At 44.3% G+C, this 18,629-nt stretch overlaps 1 protein-coding gene across 3 annotated transcripts in view; it reads left to right on the top strand.

Moving 5' to 3' along the window:
* The window catches only part of LOC122395740 (acetylcholine receptor subunit alpha-like), a 43,842-nt gene extending 25,441 nt beyond the window's left edge, over nucleotides 1-18,401 (top strand). Inside the window, exons 3-14 of one of the 3 annotated variants that reach the window (XM_043393579.1) lie at nucleotides 6,462-6,579; nucleotides 8,152-8,291; nucleotides 8,432-8,476; nucleotides 9,643-9,752; nucleotides 9,884-10,064; nucleotides 12,480-12,595; nucleotides 12,676-12,844; nucleotides 14,872-15,008; nucleotides 15,279-15,398; nucleotides 16,592-16,774; nucleotides 16,849-17,062; nucleotides 17,268-18,401. In XM_043393579.1, the coding sequence (XP_043249514.1) occupies nucleotides 6,528-6,579; nucleotides 8,152-8,291; nucleotides 8,432-8,476; nucleotides 9,643-9,752; nucleotides 9,884-10,064; nucleotides 12,480-12,595; nucleotides 12,676-12,844; nucleotides 14,872-15,008; nucleotides 15,279-15,398; nucleotides 16,592-16,774; nucleotides 16,849-17,062; nucleotides 17,268-17,465 (1,665 nt within the window). In that variant the 5' untranslated portion in view covers nucleotides 6,462-6,527 and the 3' untranslated portion in view covers nucleotides 17,466-18,401. Of the gene's footprint in view, nucleotides 1-6,461; nucleotides 6,580-8,151; nucleotides 8,292-8,431; nucleotides 8,477-9,642; nucleotides 9,753-9,883; nucleotides 10,065-12,479; nucleotides 12,596-12,675; nucleotides 12,845-14,812; nucleotides 15,009-15,278; nucleotides 15,438-16,591; nucleotides 16,775-16,848; nucleotides 17,063-17,267 lie in introns of those variants that run through there. The other 2 variants (XM_043393578.1, XR_006258994.1) reach the window with 2 other exon arrangements.
* Nucleotides 18,402-18,629: the final 228 nt, after the last annotated feature.

Here is an 18,629-nt window from a genome sequence, read left to right as displayed (position 1 = left end):
TCCAACGATTTGGAAAATCGTTGTTTAGAAATTCTCTTATAGCGTGCAAAGAATCTACTGGTTCGCTATCGTCTTTATACCATATCCAAACGCGCGCCCAACTAACCATCCGGATCGGTACAACTTTATCCTCGAAACACGTAGCGTAGTATCCATTTGCCATTAATTATTAGGTCCCCCCTTACCTTGAATCCGAAATTTCGACCAGTCCTCGCCGGATCTAAAGTTTCACGGTGGCAACGACCTCGCCTCGCCTCGCCTCGCCTCGCCTCTCCGCCACCCACCGTTCGCTTATCCCCTCTCTCTCTCTTCTGTTTTCGTAAAACTGAATTTTCTGGTTCGGTGGCGCAAACCGTGCGAAAACTCTTTCGAGATCCGTTAAGAATATATCGCGCGACGCGCACAATATTTTCTTCATTTTTCCTCTACAATATATTTATATTGTACTTGATGTCGTCGTGATAAGAGACTCAACATATCCATATAGCATATAATGATCGATTCGAACCCGTCGAAGGTAATTCTGTCGTGATATTGTGAGAAGCGATCTTTGAACTTTTTCACGCGTTATCCCACGCGATTTGTATGACAATCGGGGCAAGGAAACTAAGAATGAACGCGCGTCATCTTATCGTGGAGGGTGCCGATTGATCGACCGATGGCCGATGATTTATTGCCCCGGCCCCAAGACCTTCATCCATCAGTGTCTCGGGGACGAAAAAAAGGTCTATCGACCGCGACTTGTCGATACTCTGTTTAGCCGTCGTGATTACAAGTCGTCCTGCGGCTTTGTGAGTGTGCTTTTTAGCTCGATCGGTTTCCTCTCGGACCACTAGTTTCCTTCGTCCAGTCGAAAACACCAGCAGAGAGAGAGAGAGAGAGAGAGAGAGAGGGGGGGGGGGACGCCTCGATGGTAGATTTATCTCTCTACGACGACGCTTTCATGCTCTCGAATAATTAACCAGCAGTTTATTTATTACGGTGTTGGCTGTACGGGAAGAAATACGAGATCGGAGCTAATGGCAAACTAACGGAACCAAGTTCCGATCGTAAACACGAATAGCGTTTCATAAAAATATAGGTACTAGGTCGATTGGTCGAATTTTATTTCCAACGAGGAATAAAACTGCAAGAATCGTTGGTATAGTTGGTATAGCCATTGGGGCATTTCGACTCATGGGAACCAGGATTTCTTTCGCGACTGCGACGAGACAGAAACATTACGTAAAAAGATAGCGAAAAAATTCTTCTCTCGTCTAGACTTGCGGTACTTGACGAACGACGAGCCACGTAGCTGGTCAGAAAATCTTCCTTATTCTCTTAAATATATAGACAGATTGATTATCTGGTTTCGCCACGAGGAGGTTGGGGCGACAGAGACCTCCGAAGACAATCGATAATATTAATATTCCATCCATCTTCCTTTCGTACGTCAGTTTTACAGTCGAGATTGTTGAGTACTAAACAAAGAAGCTAGATGGAAACGAGCTCCATCGATCTCCTCGTTTAGCCCAAGCTGCCAAGCAATTACCAGATCAAAGAGAATTAGACAAGAACGAGAGGAAGACGCTGTGGGAATCAAGTATCGAGCGAATCGACGACCAACTTCTTGTACCTTCTTCTATCGAACCGTTTAATAAAGTTACATTTTATTCTCCGATTCTCTCTACGAATAGTGGTTTTATAGAGTTAACGAATGGAAAAAGTAATTATTTGAAATAGCCGGTCGTGAAAGTCGCGGAAAGGTTCCAAGAAAATTCGAATCCAGCTCTCGTTGATTTGCAACGCGGAATTCTCCGCAAAGTCCATAATTTAGCCAACAGTAGTTCTCGTTTCTCGTGCCGGTTTTTCTCCTCCAGATTTAAACGTCCACTAAACGCGATATTTAACCGCACTGCGGCCCTAGAATCGCGCCGCATTTAATTGTTCCCGCGACGGTGCGACGATGTGCCGGCGCTATTATTCAATTCATAAATTTTATTTCGGCAGTGAGTAACGAGTACCTGCTGGCATTTCGAGTATCGTTTGCGATTCAATTGCACGCGTATCGTCCAATTTCGACCGGAAACGTGCGGGTAATCGGCGTTACTTGATCAATCCGATTCGTTTCGTTCTCTTTTGTCCCAATTTTTCTGCCATTTACTTTTATTCGATCGCTCTCTCGAAAGGATTTTCGCTCGTGCTCGCGATAGAATCGATTCTAAACGTTCATTTATTTATTTCAAATATCTTTTTCTACGATTTTATTCATTGTTTATTTTCTTTTTTTGTAGATCCTTTGACACGTATCCCCTTTCCTTTTTCATCGGTATTTAAACGATCGTTAAGGTGAGCATATTCCGGGTGAAGATAAACCGTATATCCGACTACCTCGAATCGTCGAAACATCCCCAACCAAGAAAAATTAATGAAGCTGCCCGGTGAATTTATTCAGCAACAAGTTGCCCGCGATTTTAACGTCGAAGCGTATTCATCGGCGAGATACAAAGATGCGACGATAGCTTTGAATCAGATTCGTGAGCCGCTAACAGCTTCGACGAGTTAATAATAAGAACGAGGAACACCCGGTTTTCGTCGACGAAGCGGCTGAAAACGTGAATTTGTATCGACCTAACCCTTCAAAGCTACTTATCGATTTCTAATAAAAGAAACGTTTTAAAGACACGTTGTTGTAGATTTAAAGCTTCGCGTTGCTCTTTCCAAGGAATAAATTCGAGCAAACGATGAAAAATGTATTTAATAACGTCACGATTTGACGTCATTATACCCTGATACTCTTAGATTCTCTTCGAAACTCCAACTTCATCTTTCTGGGCTCTCTTGATCGCTATTTGATACTCTAAGCTCTCTAATACCTGCTCTCTGTACTCGTTAAGCTCTCTCGAAGCTCCTCCAAACAAAAGTCCCTCGTTGGATTTAACGGGGACGGCCCCTAGAAACTCGGCCAATCAGAGTTAATAGAAGAAATTTCCTCCTTTCGAAATCGTTTCAGAATTTACGTACAAGTAATTTCGCTTTTTCGTCGAGGGGAGGGAGGGCCGAGGCTAGAAAATTATATTTCATGGATCGTACCAGCTCGGTCCCGAGAATTGCAAGTATTTTAGAGTTTGGGACTCTCGTGACCTTCGAACTTTGCAAACACACCATCATTCCGTGCATTCTGGAATTCTAGGGAACTCGTTACGTTAACTTTGTCGGAATCTCGAGCACTCGAACCAACCGAACGCCACCCCATCCGGTGCTGATTATTTCTCGGTTTTCAATTACTTTTCGTCAGCCAAACAGGCTTGCCAGTAAACGTATTTATTAATTGGTACGTCTAGGTCGCATCGATTGCATTTATCGACGGTCGTTTTGTTCGTAAGAGAAACTCGAAACGAGAGAAATAAATGAATGTGTGCAGCTTGGCTAAAGGGTCAAAGCTCCGATCGCGCGTGGACGACGAGACTCGAGCGAACACAGCGAATAATTAAGCAGGCTCGAGGCGCGAGCGGGACAGAGACACGAGTTTGGCGCTTATCGATCGCGTGTCACGTCGCAGAAATAACTTTTTCGGCCGGGAATAAAAGGCGAGAAGCGTCGTTGAAGCGGATTAAAGCCCCGGCGCGGCGCGGCGCGGCGCGGCGTCTCAACGCGACGCAACGCGACGCTCCGAGGCAGGTCGTTTCAAAAGAATAAATTGAGATAGCGAACGAAAGAAGGTCCGTCATCGAAGCGCTTCCATTCCCCTTAGTCCTTTTCGTCTGGGAAATTCCTATCGACGATAATGGAAGAAAAAGGAAAGACCGTGAAACCGAACGATTCCTTAAATATTTCAAATCTATCGAGGGCTGCGGGTAATTAAACTTTGCCAGCACGACGATGCACAACCGATCCATCAAACAACCGCCTCGAAATAATATTTACACCGTGTCGTGCCGTCTCGTTTTATCGCTCCATTATTTAGTTGGCTCGCATTTTAACGCGTGTCCGGCATCCGTAGACGCGTTATCGAGCGGCCAACACACGTCAATTACGGAAAAATCCCTCGGACAACGCGATGAAACCAAGGCTCGACGTATTGTTAACGGATATTTACAATTATCTGGTCGCTGTTTGATCGCAAATAATAGACGGGTACGTTCGCCGTCTAAACGGAGAGGCGCGAGGCGAGGAAATATTTTCGCGTCCACGACTATCTCGATAAAGATACTCTATCGGCGGATGGGAGTTTATTTACAGAAATCTATTGATCGCGATATTTTATTCATCGCGTAAAATGCGTTGCTTAGCAACGCCGTGAATCGTTCTCGCGTTCTTTCGCCTCCCTTCGAGGATACCGTTCGAACGCCGGACTACGAGCGTGTCTTTTAATTTTGTTGCGCCATTTCGTCGTTAATTTTAATCAAAAGAGCGACGATCGCGAGAACGTTGTAACGGTAGAATGCGTTATCGTTGAAGAGATTATGAACGGTATTGTGCGCCCAACCAGCCACTGCGGCGGCAGCGGCGGCGGAGTCGGCGGCGACGTTATGTAAACGGATAAGTGAAAAAAATTGTAACTGCAGTTGGCAACAAATCAACGAGATCGTTGCACGAATACGAATTCTACCTTGGTGTGCCGTTTTCGCGATATAGGACGCTGTAGGCGTGCAGAACGCACCAACTGTAGCCACAGTTCTGCGGTCCACGTGGCACTACATGCCACGGAATGAAACGGAACAGTGCGGTGCATCGGTGCAACGGTGCAACGGTGCAACGGTTGCTTGAAACCGATCGAACGAACCGATTATGGAACCTCCGCGCCCCTTTCTTCCGAAATTTTACTTGAAACGGCCACGCGATCGGAGAAACTCTATAGTTTTTCCGATCGACACTCATCATATCTATTAAAATGATTAGAAAATATGTATTTGATCGTGTACACTTACAAATAAATCGTACTAAAAATACTAAAACTTTAGACGCGCGTAGTTCCGAAACTACTAGTGCTATATTAATTTTTGAGATGCTGTTAGAAGCGGCAAAGCCTCCCCTTTAAAATGGCTTTTTGTTTTTGACGATCCGACTTTCCGTTTTCGAGATATCGCAATTTCTGTAAAAGGTAATTTTTCTAATTGGACTATCTCTGTCTCCGTGTGACGCGTCGCGTCGGACCTCTCGGTCGCACGTGCGTCGCACTGACCTACCATACGTACGTGACTGTCGTGACCTAGTTTCGGGCGTAGTATTTCCAAGAATTTACTACGCACTGTTTACTATTGACGCGCGCGCGGGATCAATGAACTCGCGAGCGCACAACGAAACGTAAACAAACCCTATCTCCGGAACTAGCCACCGTATCGACGCGAAATTAAAATCGCTATATCTCCGGAACTAATTAAGCTATCGGCTTGTTCGACCACTCAATTTAAAGGGCATGTCATCCTCTATCCGTTGCACGCAACAATTATTACTGATCACTAATTGTTTATTTAATTGAAAAAGATTTTAAATTTTTATACAAGATGTTTGCGTAATTACTAGCCAGCATTTTTTCGTAAATAATCGTTTTCTCCGGTATTAATTACGGTATCGACTTTAAACAAAATTCGGATTAAAGTTTGAAAAGGAAAGCACGCGTCCGCGGGCGCAAAGCTGGTAATGTATCTCGGGTTGTAGATTCGACGATATTTCAAGAGATACATTGTATGTATGTTTCTTCTCTCTTAGCTCGGAGAGCTATACCGAGAGGTATAGTGCCCGAAGATTTACGAGACTCGACATGAAAATTTTAGCCGGAGATCCGAAATCACGTGATCAGGAGCCTTACGAGCTGCCATAAATCCGCGGGACGAAAGTTGGCAGAGATAAGCGCGGACGGTCGCGTAAAAACGCGAGTCTCTCGAGCGCACCGTGGGAAAAACGATTTCACGATCGAGCAGGGAGATTAATTAAAAATTTCGGTTCGACGATCAGGACGCGTTTATTTAGGGAATTGCGCTTCCGTGCTTGCTCGCTCGATAAAATTAATCTGACCCCGCCGTAAAAGAAAATTGAATTCCTTATCTGCTCGAGCGAAAAACCGTTACCAATGTCCAGCAAAGTGAATTAATCACCGATAACCATCGTATCGTAGGCGCAAAAATAGTCTCGGTGCAAACTATAGTAATCAGTCGTTTGATAAATCATTGCTCGCAACCGCGAACGTGCCGTGCCACTTTGTATTTACCGTATCACTCGGTGCCGAATATTTCTATAAATAGCCTTTTATTCGATCTTTGAGGAACCCGTGGGAGTTTGCGTTCGCAGCCTAGTAAATGAAAATAAAAGTTTCATTGCTGCCGCGGGATGGATCGTCGTCGTCGTCGTCGTCGTCGTCGTCGTCGTCGTCGTCGTCGTTGTCCATTAATCAGGAAAAACGTGCCCGCTTAAATGTTTAAGTTGTTATTCAAGGCGCATCGGCCGGTATACTCCATCGAACAACATTTTCCCTGTTCCAGTGCTAGAACTGAAGGGTCTGGAGAGCACGGAGGCGAGAAGAAATGAGTTGGACGTGACACAATGACATGATGAAGAGCCTGGTGGGGATCATGTGGATAGTGTTGGTGCTCATATCAGGTAAGTTTGATAAATCTATCGAACAATAAGGGCCACGTGAACTGTTTGTTCGCCTCTATTATATCGACGTTTACGTTGGCGCAAAATTGATGAGTTCACCCATCGAATCGGAAGGTTATCCAAACTCGATGGTAATAAACGATGCTTTGAAATCACTAGTCTTTCCTAGACGCGTAAAATCAAGTAACCAACGCGCTAAATTTCCAAACTGAATTTCTTAACCATCGTGGTCGCGTTTTCGCGCTCGAAATATTTCGAGATCCGTTCGGAATAATAATTTCAAACTCTCGACCCGGAACTATCGTGATTCGTGCTTGGAATGCTTTGTGCTCTTTCGTACCGTGGATGCAGGATCGAAGGGAAAAAACGAGCAAACTGAACAAGTTGGAGGTACGTTAACGCTTTGTCCGTGTGAAACGAATCTACATTGTTTCTATTATTATTGTTATTTGAGAAATAGGAGGTGGTTCGAGGGGTATAGTGGATGTTGGTGATGAAGTAAGCGTATCATTTGCCCGAGCAAAGTAGCTTTGTACGTAGCTGGGAGGAAGGACGAAACGGGAAACTCCGTTCCGGCAAGTAGATTGCGATCGTAGCTACTCGGGCAAAGAGGATAGGATCGTTTCTGGCTAGATAAGTAAAATGAAACCGCGTGCGCGCGCGCGCACGCGTTCGCTTAAGCGAATAAGATAAGTTTTATTTACCGAGCATATTCGGCCCCTCGATCGTTACCGGGAAAACTGTTAAATTCGTCCATCGCGTTCCACCTTGTTTCTATCCAATTTACATTTTCGATTACAGATTCTATTCTAGATTTTGTAATACGCGGAGCTGTCGGGGGCTGATCTCGTATACCGAAGCCTATCAGCGCCGGACAATAACCAGCAAATTTAATCGCAGAACGAATAACTATCGTATAAGATATACATAACGGGTGCTGCATATGCATCACCGTACTCGCTTCGGTACTATTCAAATGTAAATTGTTTGGTTCGCGTGTCGAGGCTTGTACAACGCTACACTTTTTTCGCGTCAACAGCACCCACGTCGCTTGTGCCAGCATTTGAAACTTTCGAAAGATCTAATCTCTTCCATATCGGCAGCTTGGCCAATAAATATTGTAATTTCTCTGTACAAGACACGATCGAATACAAAGATTTACTTTCATCCAATAGCTATCGTATTCACAGTTCTCTCCGAGTCCGTGGAGCAACGATACCAGGACAATAATATTGTCAAGGGTATGTGCGTTAATGAGAATCAGTGGTTTCGAGTCGACCTGAAACTACGCCCGGTCCGGCTAATGGCTGATAGTAATCGATGCGTGTAAACAGTAAGACACAGCAACAAGAACAAGAGCAGCGGCAGCAGCAGCGTTGCCGAATGCTGGGATCGAACATTGGCTCGAACCCTGCAACCTGGATTTATTTATTCCATGAATAGCGCGTTGGGTTACTTGTGTTCGGGATAACGCGTCGCAACTGTGATAATGGACGAACGCATTGCATACCTTTCCGTATTTTGCCCGATCCGTTCAACACGGTTCATCGTGGTTTAACGCGATTGTTTCAGGATGCTCAGGAAATCCGGACGCGAAGCGACTGTACGACGACCTCCTGTCCAACTACAACAAGCTGGTTCGTCCAGTGGTCAACGTCACAGACGCCCTCACCGTTAAAATCAAGCTCAAACTCTCGCAGTTGATCGACGTAGTGAGTTTCAAAATTATCCGACGATGGCAGACGAGACTCGAGAAATTACGGACACATATACCTAAGTCGCCGTGAGATTAAACAGTCCCACGAATAAAGGCGAAACACAGTACGTCCGTAATTCTTCCATTTATTTGCAGAACCTGAAGAATCAGATCATGACGACGAACCTGTGGGTCGAACAGGTATGTACGTGGATTTAACAGCGACAGCCTTTTCTGCTTTTATCCAGCTTGCTTTCTCCCTGCTTCTTCGTCCCCTCACACTCCTCCTCTCCCTCCTCTCCCTCTTCGCTTCCTTTTCTTAGCCTCGGTTAAATGTTTGCTCCTTGTAAACGGACGCGGGGAACCGCAGCCGGTGAAACAAAAATCGGCCAGAAACTTGGACAGTCGCGAAATAAGTTCCCTGAACCACGCAACCTACCTTCGAACGCTAGATACATATTACGTAACAGGGATTCCCGTTTCTCCCGTTTCTCCCGTTTCTCCCGTTTCACACATTTTTATACATTTTTCGAGCGTTAATCTCTCGATAATTATCCCCGAGCAGCAGCAGCAGGCATTGCCTCTTTGCGCAAACACTTGATCCGCGTCGCGTCTACGAGCAGCTTTGCTAGAAAAATGTGTGTCGCGGAATAACACCACGAGGAATAATACGTTACACCGTGTAGAAACTGATACGTTACAGTTTACGTTTATCCTATCGGTGGCACGATTCGTCGTTCCTTTCCCGTTAATTAATTTCACTGGAAATCTGATCCACGCGGATTCTGAGAGACGTCAAAACTGCTCGGCACAAAGCGAACAAAGTAGGCTTTATACCGATGGCAGCCGACGCTCGACAGAAACAATTCGTCGCGGAAAACGCTGAAAGAGCGAATCGCTGCACGATAATCAGAGCGCGAGTCACGGGCACACGGCATACAATTACACGAATCGTTCTCTTTTCACTCATAGTTTCTCCTTTAAAACACTCTACGAGTTGTTCGACCGCGATCAAGAGGAGGATCTCTTCTCGTCAATTTCGATCGCTTTCCTCGCAGATTTCATTTCTTTCAACCTTTACCACGCTACTACGCCCATTTTCCTCCACCGTCTTGGAAGAATCCTAATTACTTGCTATTTTCGAAAACGATTCCTATTTCGACTCGTGGACTTTATCACATTCACATTCTGTTATTCTTATCTCTGACCGTCGTCGTCATTATTTTCTCTTTCCAGCAAATATCAGTAAACTTTGCGACGACTCCCCTCGTCGTAACAAACTTAAATTTCTCCCAGCCGTTCTCCCGGGGACGTCCAACAGCCCGAACCCAATAGCAAATAATTCTGTTTTAATATTTTACTTACAGTCATGGTACGATTACAAGTTAAAATGGGATCCAAAAGAATATGGTGGGGTGGAGATGCTGCACGTGCCATCCGATCATATATGGAGACCCGATATAGTTTTGTACAACAAGTAAGATCATCCCTTATTCTTATGCAGTTCACTTTTCTTTCTTCGATGACATTTCTCAACATTCTTTCCTTCTGGAAAGAACAAATTTCGTTTCCGCTGGCACCGATTTTCTTCTTTTCTCGATCCGACAGTGCCGACGGTAATTTCGAAGTCACCCTGGCGACAAAGGCGACCTTAAATTACACGGGGAAGGTCGAGTGGAAGCCACCGGCGATATACAAGTCTTCCTGCGAGATCGACGTAGAATATTTTCCGTTCGACGAGCAGACGTGCGTGATGAAGTTCGGCTCGTGGACTTACGATGGCTTCCAGGTAACGTTTTCGTCCCTATTTCCTTCTACTCTTCGACCCCTTGGGCACCTTTACCTTGTTCTACCGGTCAAAGGATGAATCGCCAGACGTAATCATTGATTCGATGTCTACCGATCATATTCTGCTTTAAAACTTTTACTCCTTAATCAACGGACATTTTTCTTTATTTGCATGTTATTGCGCGCGTTATACGAATAGAGTACGCTCGGCTTATCGCTGTTCATGAAACTCTTGAGCCGCGGCCACGGATCGGATGTACGCTCAACGAAACGCGCATAAATTTCCAATGATTAATATGTACATACCTCGTCCCCCTGATACACGCAGTAATTTATCGTACGCGGCCGCTGCACTTACTTTTTCGCCTAACGCCGCTCGACCGATCGGTAACACGTCTTCTTTCCTCACAGATCTACCTCGTATCAGTCTTGCGATCAACAGGGGGTAGATGTTGAAATTTATTTTATTTTATTTTATTTTATTTTATTTTATTTGTTTGTTTTCTCGGAATTTCATGCATATGTACATATATGTATAGTATAATATATATAAAGAATAATAACTTGGATCGCACCTCGAACATTTTTAATTATTATTATCACCGTGGGCATTTTGACATCAATGACGAAGCTTTAATAAATAAATTAAATAAATGATTAATAATAATTGAAAATAATTTTCGATGACACATACTTGAGGCGCCATCTAGCCTCGAAGACAAGAAACTACTTATTTCTCAACAAACTTGGATGATCTGCCGTAGATGACGGTGCAATCTTTCGTACAGTATTACATTCTTTTTAGTAAAATATTCGAAAAGTTGTTCCTTAAAATGGTCCAATTTTCATGCGACCATAATAGTATAATAATAATAAGAAGAACAAGAACAACAACTCGTACAATAGTGAATGTATTTCGTTGGTCGTACATTTGTTGGTGTTGACTGAATCGGTGATCTTGGTGTTAACCTCGTTGTTTACCAACCATTGTTGACTCCAGTGACTCGTTAAAAGCATCAGGAAGTCGAAGATCAAAGCCTGCTTACAAGGATCCCCTTACAATACGATGTACGATCTTTTTATCATTTTGTTCCAGTTTGAAGGAGTGTATGCGAAGACTAGTTATCTTTAAAGCTAAAATTCCAGTCGGAAAATCGGTAAAAGCTCGTTGGGTGCAGGAATACCTTGTCGCGCAACAATACGGGCGACAATGTCGATCATGGATAATATGCCACGTAGAATCGATCTCCGGGAAACTCGCAGAATATGGCTCATTCACCGACGAAGGAATGCACCAGCTGCTGTAAAGAAGCTACAAGTGGCACGCAAACGATCGTTTCGCATTATTATTCCCCGACGATTCTCCTGCTCCTCGATGTGCTACGATCTGCTCCGTAGTGTCGCGCAAAATATCTAGACGCGAGAATGAATAATGCATTGTCTGTCTGTCTCTGTGTGTGGGTGTGTGGGTGTGTGGGTGGGAGGGTTATGGGCAATGTTGTCCATGCGTCATCGTACGCGTACGAGAACAGGATATCCATCAAGTGCGTTTAATAAGAAGCACACATACCGATCGATCGATCGATCGATCGATCGATCAGCTGTACGAAATACGATGATTACGCCGAATGGTTTTAACAACGAGCCAGGATACACACACCGTACGACATCCGTGAACGTAAAACCGTTCCGTACCGTGAATCGTAATTAAAGATATCCGATTATAATAACGATAATAGGTTATTAAATTGTGATATGGTTATAAAATTTCGGAACGTATAGATACGGTTAATTAAAGCTTGAATTATGATCGTCAAGTTTCTTGTAGATCAAATTTCATTTAAACAATAATACATATTTCTGACTCTCTCTCTGTGTGTGTGTGTGTGTGTGTGTGTGTGTCTCGAATTCCGGCGCAGTTTGCCGGGAATCTCGTTAACTCGGACTTGACGGGCAGAAATGGACACGAATATCAGGAACATGATCGAGTTGCATTCCGTCCCACGAGTGTATCAGAGATAATCGCACCCGTAATGCCACAAGTTTCCTCGATTAACTAATTGACACGGCTATGTCAATTTCCCAGCGATCTTTATCTTGGAAACGGCCATGCATTTACAAATTCACAACCGGTAATCGAAACAGTGCGTCCGTTGCGATAAATACTCGATTTTTTTTTCTCCCGTAAAGCCATAAAGCTGATCGTAAAACCCGATACGATAAGGTTTCGTCGACTGTATCGATAATATGAAAACAGTAGAATAAAGTAGAATATGATCGGGCAAAAGTTACATTTTCTATACTACGATCTATTCTCCGTTGTAAAAAATCGACCTCCTTGAGTGGGAATTCCTCGATCATGTGCTCATACATTTAATCAAAGATGGTTTCTCATTGTACGCGCGATCGTTCGCAGGTCGATCTTCGACATACCGACGAAATCCAAGGCAGCAACGTCGTCGATATCGGCGTAGATTTGTCGGAATTTTATACTTCCGTCGAGTGGGACATCCTCGAAGTCCCAGCCGTGAGGTAAGCGAACCAATTCGTTCCTCCTGGCTGTCTACGTCCATAAATAAATGTTGTTTGCGTTAATTGCCTTTCATTTTCAGAAATGAAAAGTTTTACACGTGCTGCGACGAGCCTTACCTCGACATCACCTTCAACATCACCATGAGACGGAAGACTCTATTTTACACCGTGAACCTTATAATACCATGCATGGGTATCTCCTTCCTTACGGTGTTGGTCTTCTATCTGCCAAGCGACAGTGGCGAGAAGGTGAGTTTGCTCTACCGTTAATCTAGAAAAGAATGCCAATCTAGCAGCATTTTTGTTATTTAAACGCGTCAAGGGCCGCGCCATTTGCATAGACGGGACAAAGGACCCATTTACTCGTAAACCGTGTGCGTTGTATTAAAAATACCGACAAAAAATAACCGTACCAAGTTGGACCACGTCATTGTTTCGTTATCGATGAAAAATTTTGATCGTACGTGTAACGTGGGTCCATCAGGCTCTGTCAGATTACCAAACATACGGTACATGGAAGAAACAGGGTTAAGGGTTTGTCGGTGCTCCGGAGGAGAACTTGTCCAGAACGTATTCTGAATCTGCGAGTAACGAATAAACGAGTAAATGAAATGGTTCGGGTGGGAAAATATCCGATTAAGAATGCCGGGTAAAGATCGGATCGCGGGGGTATTTCGCGGGAAGCCGATTCGTTCGATCGGAACGGATTCCAGCTGGAGAGGGTCAAATATCAAAATCCACCGTCGGAATGCAAACCTCTAAATGCCGCTCGGCCTCCATTCCTCGTGGACTCTTGACCTCAAGCCGATACCCACTCGACGCAGTGCACGCCTCTATAATTCAGTCGTATTGTTCTGGCTCGAAAAAGCCAAGCAAAGGGCAAACAGGCTGAAGAAAAAAAAATATCCGATGGAGGGAGAAGGTCGGATGTCACCGTCCCATCATCCGCACCTTCTAACCGACCCTTACAAACACGTGTTCACTTCCGGCCGAAATTCATACGCTGATTCTACGACCTCGATATACATAAGTACTTGGTTATACATACATATAGATAGATACATTGATGATTTATTATACGCTTCTAGGTTGATAGTCTATAGTCGGCTGACGATGTTCGACGAAACGCTGTATGTGCGTGTGCGTGTGCGTGTGCGTGTGTGCGACGTGGCGATCAACGTGTTAAAGGGGGATTCTCGTGTATACTTGTATTTTTTTTATAAAAAATAGACACCTTTTTTTGTCGTTCAGAACCTTGCTTGTCATTAAATAACAGCTGGTTGTGTGTTGCGTCAGCGTGTATCGAAACTGTTTGATACACGCTACTAAAACGTTGGCTTTTTTTTTTCTCTCCCGTGCAAATTATCGGTATTTTCCGATAACGTATCGCCAACAAGTACCTACACATGGTAGAGGTGACGGTACGAGCCCGCAAATATCAGATCCGAAAAATGTAGCCGCGGACAGGGTATGAATCAGCCTTTGAATCCAATTCCGGTAGCTACTGTAGATCAATGCAGTCGAAACAATGCCCTCTCGAATCGGCCTTTGTCCTCCGTTTCTCGTTTGCTTACCGATTCGAAACCTACAGCCAGCTATCGCGAGTACCGACTTTCATCTCGTGTTACGTGTCTATCCTTTACGAGTACATATTGCATTTGTGTGGATCCATATTCGCGTATCGCGTACCTGCAACACGCCCCCGGGTATCTTGATACAAACTCTCCCTCCCCCAAGACGTTCTACTATTGACTGAATCGTGGCTTGTTAAGCGTCTGTATCGCGAGACACATACTGTATGCCATGTATACATACCGTACCGTACAGACCGAATCAATTTTACCGCTGTACGCGTGTACGTACTTGTTAAAAGTAAACGTTGCATCGTGTATCGTCGATAAGAAGAAATTTCATTAACCCGTTCTCCCTCCCGCGTTCTCCGTGTAAATCATTTGGCTGACATTAGAAAAAGCAATGGCACGGCACGACCTTAACACGTTTCGAGATACAATACACTGTGTCACGAGGGAATGAAAGGAACGTTTTGTTCGTCGCACTTAACCTCGAGGGTTCTTCTTTGTCTCTTTGTAGCCGGCTAGCTTTTCTCGAGCATGCTCTTCAAATTCGCAATCGGATCCAAACACGTCGTCTTCGATCAGTTTCGCTTATTTATTTCCTCTCTTTTTATTGTTATGTTTATTGTTCCTTTATTTTCAGACTCGACCCCCCCCCCCCGTCAACAGCAGATTAAGACGATCGATTTTCTCCAATTGCAGGTCAGCCTATCAATTTCGATTTTATTGTCGCTGACTGTGTTCTTCCTTCTGCTGGCCGAAATCATCCCGCCCACATCGCTCGTGGTGCCGCTTCTCGGTAAATTCGTCCTTTTCACCATGATCCTAGACACCTTCAGGTATAACCATCGATCAATATCTAAAACAAAACGAATAAACGAATTTTACCAACTACGGAAACAAACCGACCTACCGACCTACCGACCTACCGACCGACCGACCGACCGACCACGGCTTTCCTACAACCTTTAAACTCGTTCGTACCGATAGAATATACGTATCCCGAAAAGTTAAAAAGGATCCAAACAATCGGTTAAACTGTACAACCAAAGACAATTGCTTTCGAAACAGTTTTAGATGCGATTAACACGTCTGATGTAACGTTTCAGTATATGCGTAACCGTGGTAGTCCTCAATGTTCACTTCCGGTCGCCACAGACGCACGTGATGGCACCGTGGGTCCGTCGTGTTTTTATCCATGTTCTGCCAAGACTACTGGCGATGCGCAGGTATAATACGTCTTCGAAGAGAACCGATTACGATTCCAGGCAAGATATGATTTTACGAGCATTTGGACCAGCCGTTGGCTCTCTGCCAACCAGCATTAGAACACGTTCATTAGTGGCCTCGCGCGTCACGTTGTTACCACCGTCACGTCGCGTCTCCAACCATTAGCACAACCATCTACCCACACACCGAATTCAACTTTAATTCACTAAACTACAGTTTACGGCCGGGTTGCGAACCACCGGCAAACACCAGCTCCTAATTTTACTCGAACCGACAGAAAAAAGGGAAAGAGAATCGCGAAACATTTAAAACGTTTGATCGTGTACCTAAACGCCAACGCCGGTTGTTCGACAACTCCATAGAAACGTTCTGCACAGTACACCAGTACACTTTGCTCCATCTTTCTATTCACTTTACCGTATGCGATTATACATATTTACGTGTGTATATGTACCTGCTACACTCGTTGTTACTTACACCGCTTCGCTATCATTCTTCATTGTTTACGATCGTTTCATCACCTCGACGCATCGAATGCGAATGCTTTGAAACTGCTGCTGGTTTTTATTGGCTAACGGTGAATTATTTACTCTTTGGTAATTAACAAGCGGTCAAATTTTACAATACGCGACGAGACAAGATCCAGCCAGCTACGCAGACCTCGTTTCAAAGTCAGCCTTCGATCTAACGTATGTAAATGTGCTCGCCGGCCGCGTGCCGTGTTTTACTTTCAACCTCGTGCCAACGCGACTATTATTCTTTCATTGGTATTTCAGTCCGTATTTCTTTCCTCCAGACAAAATAACAACGAAAAAGTAAAAAAAACATATACGCCTTTTAACGCCGTTTCCATTTTATCGGATATTGCATGGAAAATGCATAATTTTAATCGGCATCTATCTTTAAACATCACGTAGATCATCGTAGTTTGTTAAAAGGTAATTGGATACCTTTTCAAATAATTAGTAAATTGTTTCGCTTTATTAATTCACCCATTTCACCCGCGATCGCTTGATCCTCGTTATCAACGTCGGTGCAATATCTTCACGCTCCGAAACATGTACATAAACTATTCGACTTTGATATTTAGAAGCTTTGACGATAACCGCTTTTGGTTATTACCGCAAAACAATTACACTTACCCAGTTTAGCCATCAGTTGTAATCGTACATTTTCTTTAATTCGCCAACAGGCCGCAGTATCAGATAGACAAACGTAGCATGGCCGGTCATCACGGTCAACGCGTGATGGTCAGAACGTGCAATGGTCTCGAATTGCGGGATCCATCCTTGTTCGTGGAGACCTCGGCGTCGGAGTTGGTGGAATCGTCCGTTCTGTTCCCGAGTCTCGATTCGCGGGACGAATTACACCCTCGGTAACCCCACTTGCGCACCGATACTCGCGAATAATAATGTTGCGCGAATGAAATTAAAGAAGTTTGTTCACCAGGGAACTGGAAGCGGTGAATTTGGGGAGCGCGTGTCGCATTCATGGATCACCAGCGGCCACAGCAGCCCCTCCGCCGCAACTCCCCACCGAGGAGAGCGTCGACGCTCTCTGCAACACCCTTCATCATTGGCATCACTGCCCAGAACTGTACAAGGCCATCGAAGGCATTCGTTTCATTGCCGACCATACCAAGAGGGAAGAAGACTCCACCAGAGTACGTAACAAAAAAAATAAATTCCTCCTTCTTCTTCTTCTTCTTCTTCTTCTTAGCAAACAAATAAGTTACACCGCATCAAAGTTTCAAGCCTTTACTCTTCGTCGTTAAGTTTCGGCTAGAAAGACACGTTTCCTCAAGATTCCCTGCATCAATTTCAAGGGCAAATCGGCCAACTAGATCGTACGATCGTTTCTTATGGTAGGTGAAAGAAGATTGGAAGTACGTCGCGATGGTTCTCGACAGGCTGTTCCTGTGGATTTTTACACTAGCCGTGGTTGTCGGTACGGCGGGTATCATACTCCAGGCGCCAACGCTCTACGACGATCGCATTCCCATCGACGTGCGACTCTCCGAGATCGCTTCCACCACTGCCAAGCCACACATCGTCACGAGCCTCTGAGAGACAATTGTTAATTTTCGTTATTTACACGTACAACGCATGCTCACGTACATACAGAAAAAAACACATACATACACAACATGTATGTACGCAAACGCGCAAGGAACGAATATAAAATGCGTTCACGTTGACCAGGAACTTTTACCAATAGGTAATACCCGGACGTGTACCGTCCATCGTTTTGGTGTACTCGTACCGTCGATATTATACCTTCTACAAACTGTGTCAACAGCGGTAACTGATGGAAAACTTGGTTCCAAGGTACCATACTCGAGGCAGAACAAAATTACGCGTCACTATTTCGTTTACCTTGTACCGATCTGTAGAAAATCTGCTACTCGCTCCACTCGACTCTGATTTTTTAAGATCGAAAACGCACATCTACGGATTCTCGTGCTCTCTGTCTCTCGAAGAAGCAAACCGACGGTGTACAACACGATTCACCGATAGAGAAAGTGACCTTAACGGGCTAGCTTTGTTCTTGCCTCGAGTAGGATTATTCAAAGATTATTCCGATCGGATTCGGTTACGAGTGTCGATCTGCTCATTTCATTCTCTTAAGAATCGTTTATATTTTTCAACGAGACGCTAAATATTTTTATTTTCTAATGCGTAACCGGTCAAGTCTGATATCTCGACAAACGTATCCTTGCATCCATCGCGTCCTCTTGCAAAATCTTGTATCGTACAATTTTTTTTTTTTTTTTTTTTTTTTCTTACGGTGCAGTTTAAGTATTATCGAACGAAACAGAGGTTTCTCGTCCCTGGTGTTAACGACTGAAAGACTCGAGAATCGACGAGTCTGTGACTTTTCGCGTGAATTAAGCGATTAACGGCCAATTAATCGTGGTTGTTTGCCTGTTCGGCAACGATTCTCACAGCATACGCACACGGGTGGCGGGTGGCGGGCGGCCAGAACACGGAACTATAAGAAAATTAAAAAAATAGAAAATAGAAAAGAATTTCGATTCTCTCGGAGTGTTAACAAAACGATGATAGGCCGGCTTCTGCTTTCAATCCCCTCTACAATATATTTGGTTCGTTTTAGAAAAATCTTGATTTTTTCCCCTTGTAAGTCAGTGGTTTTGATTGACGACTAACCGTGATCAGCAATTTAAAATATTTATTTTCGTTGCATACCTACCTACTTACGTGTATTTTATA

Source organism: Colletes gigas, unplaced genomic scaffold (genome assembly GCF_013123115.1).
Source record: "Colletes gigas isolate AHSC1104 unplaced genomic scaffold, ASM1312311v1 Colletes_gigas_Sc00006, whole genome shotgun sequence".
In the NCBI taxonomy this organism is placed as follows: domain Eukaryota; kingdom Metazoa; phylum Arthropoda; class Insecta; order Hymenoptera; family Colletidae; genus Colletes; species Colletes gigas.
Note: the sequence above shows the minus strand (reverse complement) of the source record. Positions and strands in the feature narration are given on the sequence as shown.